The 11,345-nt window shown below is 52.3% G+C and overlaps 1 protein-coding gene across 1 annotated transcript in view; it reads left to right on the forward strand.

Moving 5' to 3' along the window:
- The window catches only part of Nectin1 (nectin cell adhesion molecule 1), a 62,516-nt gene extending 52,562 nt beyond the window's left edge, over positions 1-9,954 (forward strand). Inside the window, exon 6 of the mRNA XM_076924813.1 lies at positions 6,035-9,954. Coding sequence (XP_076780928.1) covers positions 6,035-6,579 — 545 coding nt within the window. The 3' untranslated portion in view covers positions 6,580-9,954. The remainder of the gene's footprint in view (positions 1-6,034) is intronic.
- Positions 9,955-11,345: the final 1,391 nt, after the last annotated feature.

An 11,345-nucleotide genomic window follows, 5' to 3' on the forward strand; every position in this document is an offset into this window, starting at 1 on the left:
CCCTGACAGACAATGTAGGAACTACACAGCTGCTTCAGCTACAAGAAGAGGACAGCAGGGCTTCTCAGGGTATGACCCCAGGCTTTCCTTGTGGTTGGCCTCAGTGCATGCTGGGAAATGTAGTTCTCACAACTTCCTGGCTTGATCTGATACAGGTCATTTCCTGCCTACCAAAACATCCGGCATTGGTTGTGGAAGGAAGCCCAGACATTCCCTTTGACCCTAGATCCTAGTTCCAGACTATAAACCCTAATTCTAGTTCACCTCAGGTCCATCTAAAGACCCCAACACTGGGCCACCCATCTTAATCTGGAAACTGGGGACCCAGAATGAGAAGTTCCAGTGTTCTGAGGTCTTGTCCATCCCAGTTTCCTAGAGAGAAGTCTGCAACCCTTCACAGGCAGGGGCAAGTGGGCCACTTTGTAAAAGGACGTGAGAGGGACCAGCTGGGGCCCCCTACAGCAAGAGCAAATGACCTCAGTGTGGCTCTTCCTTCTCCACCCAGCTGTGGCGCTTGTGGTTCTGCTTTTGGTACAACAGAAGCTGCTGGCTGACCGTGACAAATGGAGGGGTAAAGAGGAGGGGCCGGGAATGCCCCCCTACCCCTTCCCTCTGCCTCCCTCATTTGGCGCTTTTATTTTGACATCTTAGCCATCCCTCTGCTCTACACAGACCTGACCTTAAAGTAGTTAAAATATCGTGGGTTCCCTTTAGTCCCAAAAGATCCCCCAGAAACAGTAAACTTCATTAGAGCTTAGGAAAAACATTAAGTAATGGACCTGGGCAGGGGAGGTCAGAGGTCAAGAACTAAGTATAATTTGCCTCTAAGCTGCTGGTCCTACTACCACGATTCCTATAAATGAGATCCCCAGTGTGTCCCAGGTCCACTTTATCTGTGGACTGAATGCTGGCTCTGCCTTAGCAGAGCCATGGCGTGAGAGAATGTGTCCTTTTATTCAACAAGGATTTCTTTGCTGTGTAATCTAAGCATTTGGGGTAAATCGGTGAGCAAAGCAGACCGAACTCCATCCTTGGGAAGCTTATGGGGTCCTGAAGGGGACACAGGAAAAGGTATAGTGGGAAGGAGGCCACTGTGCCGCTGCCGAGGGACTTGTGCGTTGCAATTTTAAATATGGTGGATGAGGAGAGTGTCCATGGGGAGGTGGTGTTCAGCCCAAGCCCTGAAGTAGATGATGACATGAAGCTCCGGTCCATGACAACGAGCCCTCAGCCTGCAGAAAAGCAGGACAAGATGGCGTAGGAGCTTGGCACAGGGTGCGGATCATGGACAACATTCTAGGCTCTGTGGCTTTGGCTTTCTCTGAGAGTAAAACAGAGTCAGTTAGGGGCTCTGGGCAGGGTAGTGATGGGATGTGACTTATACTTCAATGGGATTTTACTGGCCGCTGTATCAAATACACTCTATAGAAGCAAAGGGGAGAAAGCAGTTAGGTGTGGATGGCCATAAATAATCCAGGTGAGAGATGGCGGTGTCTTGGATGAGGCTGGTGGGGATGGGATGGTGAGAAGCATCTAGATTCTAGATTTATTTCAAAATATAATTTACAGAGTACTTTGGGACACCAACCATTCTCATCAGACAGATGATACAGCAAGCCCTGTCATCCTGTGATTAGTGAGGTCAGAAAATCCAATCTAGCCGAGTTAAATGTAAGAGCATGGTATTTTTCATTGGTTCTTTGCTGGGAAAGCAGGAAGGTAACCGCAGTGGAACTTGCGTTTTGCACAGTGGCCATGCTTCAGTGAGTCACCGCCAAAGGACGGGAGGCCACTTCTCCCAGCTCTTCCCTTATTCCCGACTGGAAGGAGAACCAGAATCCATCGCGGTTAATCGTAATGTGCGCTTACGATTTTTTTTTGTAAAAAAAAAAATTGATGAATTTGTGATGAATAGACTTGGATCTGACATTGTTGATAATACAGTGAAGGATGCAAGCCATCAACCCATAGGAAGTCTACAGGGGAAAAGTTAAACAGGAGTTACAGAAGCGAAGCACGAGGAAGGCATTATAGCAGGGCGTTTGATGTAACCAAAGGCTTGTTTGTGGTTACAGACTCACTCAAGGCTTGTTCTGTATTCCTAGCTACTTGGGAAGCTGAGGCCAGAGGATCACAGGTTCAGGGACAACCTGGGAAACTTACCAAGATCCTATCTCAAAACATGAAGTGGAAAATGATTAAGGATATAGCCTGGCGGCAGAGTACTAGCTGGTGCCAGGCTCTTTGTTAAATCCTTAGTGCCGGGTACACACCCGCAAACCAGAACTCACTTAGATAGCAAGCCTAATGTATTAATCAGCTTTCTGGTACCTGTCATAATCAATTTAAAAAGAGGAAAGGTTTGCATACCTTTAGTCCCAGCACTTGGGAGACAGAGGCAGGCAGATCTCTATGGGTTCAAGGCCACCCTGTTCAGGACAGCCAGGGATATGTCATGAGATCCTTGTCAGGAGGTGCAGGGAGGTAGGTGAGGAGAAGAGTGGAGTTCACTCTAGCTCACGGTTTCAAAAATTGCCATCCATGACTGATTGACCTGTTGCCTGAGGCCCTGTGATGAGACAGTGTATCATAGAAAGACTGTGACCGTAGAATGACTCATTCACCCGTGGAAGCCAGCAAGCAGACAAGAAACAGGGTCCCCATAGCCCTTCCAAGGATATACCCCCAGTGACTGGACTTTCTACAACTTTAAAGGTTCTACCACCTTCTAGTAGCGCTATGAACTGGCAACCAACCCTTTAGCGCTGGGGCCTTTGGTGGGGACAGTTACCCAAATCACAGCAGTCAGCGATGAAGGCGTATGATAGGAGCTTCACAGGCCAGGCTCTAAGGCCCAGCAGGCAATGGGAACTTACTATTGGCCTTTGAGATAGAGTGGTCATGTCTTTCCAATGGGAAATAATTTGCTGACTGAGTGGGACAGTCAAGATGGTAGAGGCGCAGTAAAGGTGAGAGAGTCAAGAGTGTTCTACCACAGCAAAACCCAGAGAGGAACTCAGTCAGAGTGCACAAATGGTGGTGGCGGGCAGAACCCAGGGGAAGCCTGGCAAATGGAGAGAATGAGAAAGGACAGACAGCCATGTTGGAACAGGTGGGAATTTGAGTTGGCGATCCCAGAGGTTTCTTGACTCTATAACCCAACTGTTAGTTCCTCCGGGTGGCCCTGTGGGTAGGAAGATGGGGTCAGTCTCCTGGAAGCTGGGAAACTCTCCATCCTGTGTATATCTGTCATATTCCAGGGCATGGGGGACGGTGAAGGGCACTAGTGTGTCATCTAAGCCAATGTTCCTCAAAGTGTTTGTCCAGCTGTTTTCGCTGACCTCTGAGAAATGGCTCAAGGTTCCAGGAGGTACAGTTTGGAAAACTATCCCAGAGACCGTAGCTAAGTGGGAGCCAGATACTTGAAGTGGCTTGAGAAGCCAGGAGGGTCACAGTTAAGTCACAGAATGGAGGTGAGCTCTGTCCTGAGCAGAGACAGCAAGGCCCGTAGGTCCAAAAATAAAGCCTCCGAGGGACAGCTGGAGAAAGCCCAGCAGTGCAGAACATTAAAAGGAAAAGCCAAGGACCCAGGGCTCCTCATCTCAGCAGGAGAAAGAAGCATAGCAGTTCAGAAGCAGCAGGCTGACCCTTCTGTCTAGACATCTCCGTTACTACCTTGGCCTCTCTGAACACACACCATCACCCTTCAAGGCTGGACAAAGTCTAGCCTCGAAAGAAACCTTTGCCAAGTGCATGCCTCAGTGTTCTTATTCTCCTGTACCCTGAGCACATCACTGTCAGCTTCCTCCACGTCTGCTTGCTGCAGCGACCCCAGGCATGTCATTTGGTTCCATAGCAATGCTATGACTAGAGAAAAAAAATAGTTGGGGTGTATCTGCTAACTGAATAAGGAAGTAGACAGGTGGAGATTGGCCAGGAGTGGTGGCTCGGAGCCTCAATGGTCAGGAGGCTGAGATAGGAAGATCGCAAGTTAGGAGCCAACCTGGGCTAATGAGACCTTGTTTCAAACCAACCAAGCAAAGAAAGACACAGGGACAGATGTAGAGGACTGTATCTGAGGGCTGGAGTTGGGGAGGCAGGCTGAGAATACAGATAAATAAGGTTCCTTTCTAAGGACAGTGAACAGATGGGACCCAGTAAACTATGATGAGCTCTCAGAGAGGATTGCAAGCTAGGCAGTCAAAACAGCTATCAGTGAACACTTATGGACCTGCACTCTGTGATCTGCACTGAGGACACAGTGGTGACAAGTAGGGACCCGAATCCTCCGGGCATGTACTTCTCTCCCACCAGCTCCAGGCTCTGGAGCTTCTGGGCAGCCACAGCTCAGCCATGTGACCTCAGGCAAGTGTCCCCCACCCCATCCCCTTTAGAGGCCCCTGTGTTTTCACTAGCCCTTCCAGCCAGAGCCTCTTCCCCCATCCAGAACCTCCGCCCTGCTCCTGCCTGCTTGCCAATAGCACCCCACACACTCACATGGGGCCCATGGGAGGAGTGTGATTCCGATGGACTGAGTGATGCTGAATCAGGGAGTGAGCTGGCTGTAGCAGGCTCCCAGGAGCAGACACATGTTCCCAGACAGACCGAGTACCTTGGCCTTGGCTCTCCTGGACCAGACCGGGAAGAGGACTGGACAGAAGCCTTCTGGGCTTGCCCTGGGTCTGCACCCCAGCTCCTTACTGAGGCCAGTCATGGTCTCCGGTGCCACCCTGTGGTGGTGCTGGGAACTGTCTCCCTGTGTCCTGCCCTGGGACCTCTTGGCCTCTGGCCTGGCCTGGTCTGGCTTCACATTCACTCAGCCACCTCCCAGGCCTAGAAGAGGATGGAAAGAAAGAGACAACAGGGGGGAAAAAAAGGCCACCCACCTCCTCCTTTCATCTTCTTGTGGTCTTTTTGTCTTTTTTTGCCTTTATTGCCTTTTAATTTCCATTCTGCATTACTGACTTTTCTTTTTTCCATTTTTTTTCTTTTTCTTTTGTTTTTAAACAGTCTTGATCTGTAGCCCAAACTGCTCTTGGAGTTCTAACAATCCCCCTGCCTTAGTCTCTCACATCCTGAAATTACAAGTATGAGCCGTTATGCCTGGCTCAGACTGTCCTCATTATCTGCATATGCTTCCACACACGATTGTTGTGCCCTGCAGAGCCTGTGGGCCATGGCACATGCTCTCCCACATATATGCTCCTGATCTGTGACACACGTGTAGTCCTCTGTATCCCCATTCTTCATGTCCCTGCTCTGTGGTTACAGCCTGTGCCTTTGGGTGTTTCCACCCTGTAGCCCAAGCTGGCAGTCCCAACAGGTCTCCACCTTGCCCTGCAGGGCCAGACTACAACCAAAAAGCCACAGAGCCTATGTGTAGCACACTGGCAGGCAGTTGACACACACAGGGTGTCTACTGAGCCAAAACTTGGGAACCTATTTTCTATTTGTCCTGAAGGCAAAAGAAATCAGTCTGGAATACCTACTCGGCTCCTGGTGTTGGGACAGTCACTTCTGCATGTCAGGCAAAGGGACACTGTTGACATGTGCATAGGGTTTATATACAAGGTGGGGGAGGGGGGGAGGCAATATGATTTCTAGTTGGTGAAGTGGCCTTTGGGTAAGTTAACCTCCCTAGCTATCTCCTGCATTCAATAGAATTGCACAGCAGACCACCCTTGGGGGAAGGGGTTGGTGACAGTGAGGGACACACAGTTGGGTACATGCAGATGTGCCTCTGCACCATGATGGGATAGGACAGAACTGATGCCACCTCCAGGGAGGGTCAAGATGGAAGGCTGGGTGCTCTGGGTATATTAGCTGCCTCTCATCCTCTTGCCTGCTTTGCTCTCAGTGCTATAGCTGACTTCAGGAAGGTGGAGTGCTAAGGGGCCTCTGGAATCAGAACTGCTCAAACTTGGGGGTGTGGACATCCTGTCCTGGGCTTTTCCCTCCCCTGCCTCCCTACACCCCTGCTGACTTCTGAAGAGCAGACTCTGACACTATCCCTCCATCTCTTTTCCTCACCCAGAATTCCCCTACACCCCGACTCCTGAACATGGGCGGCGCGCCGGGCAGATGCCCACAGCCATCATTGGGGGCGTGGCAGGGAGTGTCCTGCTCGTGCTGATTGTGGTTGGAGGGATCATAGTGGCCCTGCGCAGGCGCCGGCACACCTTCAAGGGTGACTACAGCACCAAGAAGCACGTGTACGGCAACGGCTACAGCAAGGCAGGAATCCCCCAGCATCACCCGCCGATGGCACAGAACCTGCAGTACCCGGATGACTCGGATGATGAAAAGAAGGCCGGCCCATTGGGCGGGAGCAGCTATGAGGAGGAAGAAGAGGAGGAGGGCGGTGGAGGTGGCGAACGAAAGGTGGGCGGCCCCCACCCCAAATATGACGAGGACGCCAAACGGCCCTACTTCACTGTGGATGAGGCTGAGGCCCGTCAGGACGGCTATGGAGACCGGACTCTGGGCTACCAGTACGACCCTGAACAGCTAGACTTGGCTGAGAACATGGTTTCTCAGAACGACGGGTCTTTCATTTCCAAGAAAGAGTGGTATGTGTAGCCCCGCCTTCTGGAGCCTCTGTCTGTGCCCACTTCTCCCTGGCCCCTACCCGCACGCCCCCTGCCCACCCCCACAGCCCACTGCCCCAGGAGCTCCACAGAGACTTGACCAGCTGCCCTAAACCAGCCCCAAACTCCTGGGGAGCCAGGGGAGCTCAGGGCAGACCTCACTTGGCTTTTTTTTTTTTTTTTTTTTTTCTCTATTTCCTCCCTCACCCACCCTTCCCCATGGTGTTGTGTTCGACCGTGGCTTTGTTGTTGCTGTATGTTTCCTTTAAGGACCCCTTCCACTGCCCTATGTGTAGGGAGCCCTGTTCTTGTCTTGTGTACTTGGGCGTCCCTCCAGGGTTTGGGGAGCCAGTCCTCTCCCACCCCCCCCAACACTGGAATTTGTTTGTGTTCTCTTCGTTGGGAATGGAGGGTAAAGGGGAGCTTCAAGAGCACCCTCACCCCCACCCCACATGCTGCTCCTCTTCCCAGAGAGAAGTAACCCAATGTCCCCCACTAAGCTGGTGCAGCCAGTGTACCTAAGAGGTTTTAGAGAAGTTCTCCATGGTACCCAGGGAAGTCTTGTGTGTGAAATAGTGGCGGCTGAGGTCCTGTGGGGTCCTGGGCAGTGTGCTTTCCTGGTGAGGGTAGTTTTGTTTTCTTTTTTTTTTTTTCTTTCTGACCCCCCAAAATGGAGTTGGCCTAGCTCTCATATACCCCTCTCTGTTACCCACAGTCCGTTCTCTACACAGTGGGTGACCTCAGGCGGTCTCTACCCACAGTTCTATATGCCTCTGCCAACACATGCACACATATCCACGCACACACATCCCTGGGCCTATGCCACTTTCTCACGCCCTGCCCAGGCTGAACACTGCTGGAGGCTCAACCCTCTGCTCCACCTCTTATCCATTCCCAGCTCAGGAAGGGATCAGCCCCACAGAAGCATCCAGAGTTAGCTAGGATGAACACCTCCCCTCATCCCCACCAGCCACTCTAAGATTTCAGTGTAGCTCCAACCTTTCCTGACAATGTACACACGTTTCTCAGATTTCTCCTTTTATCTGTCAAGTGCCAGCAACACTTGACTCTTCTGGAAAGTCAGGGCTGGGATCCCAGGAAGGAATTCGAGGCACAGAAGTATTGATGCAGAGAAGGCTGCTTTATGGAAGTTCTGCAAACAATCTGATAGACTGAAGGGGACTACCGATGTCTCTCATACGGGAAGGCTGGCCTAGATGTCACGGGTCTCAAAGAAAGTGCAGGGACACCCGGGAACTTGCTGCTTACCCACAGTCTGATCCCTGCTCAGTTTCTCCTGGTGCCATGCTGACAAGAGGGGAGTGTTGGAAGGGCCTTCCTTTGCATGCAGACTCCTTCATTGAATGGGATTCTGGCTTCCCTTGAGTGCAGGCAGAAAGGTCCCTCCCAGCTCTCTGTTCCCAAGCTCAAAGTGCCTCAGTTTCTCCATCTGTGCCCCTAGATTACCCTCATTCTAAATGGGCATGCCTAGGGCCTGCTTGTCAGAATCTCAGCTAACTCAGCCCAAGGTGACACTCGCTGAGGGATAACAAACATTGGGGAAAGGGAGACAGACCATTCTGTGCCCCACAGGCACTGACCCACCCTGCCATAGGCTTCTTAAGGGAGCCCCAACCCTCACCTCGCTTCTCCCTGGTGCTGTTGTTGAATTCCCAGTCCAAGTGCCATCTCTGGCACCCCTCAGCACCAGCTGAGGGCCTTCTGCCAGGCCCTCACTGCCCTAGTCCCAGCCCAGGCCGCCCAGTAGCCACGTAGCAGAAGTCTGAAGCCATGCCAGCCCTGTGGTGGCTCTCCCCTCTTGGCATTGGGGACACTGGATGGGGTAAATTTGGGGGAAGAAAAATTCTGGGACCTTTCGAGCCACAGGGCGGAGGAAGATGGAGGAGCTGGGTTGCTTCTCCCAGAAGTATTAGTGTCCTTCCCATGTCACAGCTTGTCCTGTTCCTCATGCTACTCTGTCCCTCTCCTTGGTCCCTTTCCCTCCAAGGCAGGTGGCAGAACCCTGACTGCCCCATAGGGGCATTTCTGTCCCTATGGGGCCATAAGTCGGAAAGACTCACCCTCCCTCATCTCTCTCACCTTTCATGGTCATCCCCTATCCCTTGTTTTGTGATGGACTGAGGAGGCCCTGGGTCCGGACAAAGCACCTGAGCTCCCTTTACAGACCTGCACGCTTTTCCCCCAAGCAAAGCACAATTTACAGGGTCCATGCAGCAGGATCTAGGATCCCCAGCAGTGGCACTGAGCGCTTCCAGGCAGCTGCCACCTGGGCTAAGAGAGGATGTGAGGCAGGGGTTGGTAGCTGGGCCCAAGGAGGGGGGGGCTTTGTTTGCCCTGTGTTTGTGGGACAGTGGACACAGCCAGCTGACATTATGACAGAGCAGAGGGCATTCTGCTTCACCTTCATGTCCCCAACATAACTAAGCTTCTGCCAGACTGTGGAGAGTAAACTTGGTGTGTTACCTGCCCAGACCCCTCTGGTTGTCATCCCTAGCTGCCCTCCCCCTTCTGTCCCTCCACTGTCCCTGGACCCCTGTTTCCCTACAGATTTTGGTATCGTTCTGGTGTGCAACAACCCTTTGAGTCTCTTTTACCAGAAGGACCTGAAAAACAGCAACACACAATCACGCCTTCCACAGACCAAGCACAGGTGTGTGTGTGTGCACAAGTACACACACGAGGATTGAGAAACCCATACTAATGCTCGGGCTCCAAGCCCTGGGAAGGCACACCCTCTGCCAGCCACCCCAGCGTGCCCCAGTCACTGGTGCAATAACCCTCTTGCCATCCTCGAGGTGGGAGAATCAGGACTCATGTCAGGAGGGTGAGGCCACCCCTCCTCAGCCCAGCAGACACTACATTCCCTTTCCTGGGAGGAGGGGGGTGCTCCCAGGCCTCTGGAGGGGTCCAGGTAGAGACTTCCCCAAGCCTAACTGCCAACTGAAACCCTCTCCTGGTGAGGGCTGGTGACTCATGCTGACCTGGCTGGAGATACCCAGAAGTGAGGATTCGGCCTCACTGACGCTGCTGTCTGACCCTGGCTATGAGGAATGGGCTGGGGGTGAGGGGGTGACTTTCTTTTTTTTTTTTTTTAACAAATGGGAACAAAATCCAGGAGAAGCTGCCACCCTCGCCTGAGTGTGACTAAGCTTCCTTTTGCTTCAGTTTCTAATGTCACTGTTTTCCTCTTTGGTCCTGGGGACAGCCCAGCAGATTCTCCTGGTCTTGACCTGGAGGGGGGAGGGGGTCTCCCCACCCCCTTTTACTTGTATTAAAAAAAAAGATGGGTTGAAAATGTACTGAGGAAAAAAAATGTACTTTTTTATAAATAAAGTGTTTAAAACAATCCCAAGTGCCTCATGTCACTGCAGTGGGGTGTGAGCAAGAGGACACACAGCCGGACAGCGGGGAAGACAAAGGGTCACCACAGATAACCAGAGTGTCTGATGCTATGATAGGGACTCATTCAGGGGCCACACTGGCCACCTTGTGGGGATTGTTGAATCCTTGCAGGCTACAGTGAAGCCATCCCAGAAGATGTGACCTGCGCAGGGCACAGGAGATGGCCGGCTGGCATCTGCTGGCCAGGGCCAAGGCGTGGTGGGGGTGCGGGGCAAGAAATGGATGACAGAAATACACAGCTGAAGAAAGCCTGCTCTGGCTAGAGTCACAGGCAGCCCCTGCTCCAGAACTCTTGTGTCAATCGCCACCCCTCCCCAGGTCTCTCTTCTCTTGCCCACTTCCTTAGAGTCCTGTTTCTCCCTGCCAGGTCCCCTGTGGCTGTGCAGTGGAGCACCTGCGGTTTAGATCCCTGGAGACAGAAGAGGGAGGCTCCAACCCTTCTTCCTCTTCTATTCTGAGGACACAGCCCCATCTCCCAGCAGCTCTCCCTGGTCCTAGCCTTACCCCTTCTTTCCCAGGGGGCTGGTTGTGGGGAGCTCTTCTGAACCTTCATTCCCTCCTCCGCCTCCCCCCCACCCCATGCCAGCACCATCTGCTTCCCATCTCCTGGGCTGGAATGCAGGACAAATCGACCCGTAGGATGGGAGGGCAGGGGCTTCAGGGACTGCCCCCCTCCTACCCACCCCTGGTGGCATCTCTTTCCACCAAGATTCACACCATAGAGCGTCAGGCTCCTGGGAGTGGGGATGGGGTGAGGGGCAGGGACCACAGAATCCAAGAGGAGCTGCTTAGCTGAAAGATCTCAGGTCCACGTGGGAACAAGACCAACTCCTCCACACCTAAGACTTGGGCAATACAGAAAGGCAGAATCCAGCGTGGAGAAGACGAAGCCCACAGCTGTTGGCAGCTGGCTGAGCCTCTCGCTGGAAGGCTAACCCAAGGAGCCCAGGACAGAACTGTGTTTAGGGTGTTGATATTCGAATGGGATGCAAATTGGTTGTCTGAGCGTTTATTTCCTCAGTTTTTCGGGCTGTCTGTTTAAGTTAATTTTTAATTTGTGCAAGCAATAAATGCTTAATTACGTTATTAATATATCGGAAGAGAGCAGTGGACAGAACATCCTAATTGGCATTTAACTAGAGCGTTCCGGCAAATTAGCCAAGACTTTTCTCGGGCTTCGAAGAAGGAGGGCAAGCCAATTAGTCTCAGACACAGCTTCCATGGGTGGAGCTTGGCCCTGGAGAAGCCAGACCACACCATCCCCAAGCCTGAAACCTGAGGCCTAACTGAAGAGAGGAGCATTCACACTCCGCTTCCTAGCTGAGTTAGGGCTTA

This window comes from Arvicanthis niloticus, chromosome 26 (assembly GCF_011762505.2).
Source record: "Arvicanthis niloticus isolate mArvNil1 chromosome 26, mArvNil1.pat.X, whole genome shotgun sequence".
NCBI lineage: Eukaryota > Metazoa > Chordata > Mammalia > Rodentia > Muridae > Arvicanthis > Arvicanthis niloticus.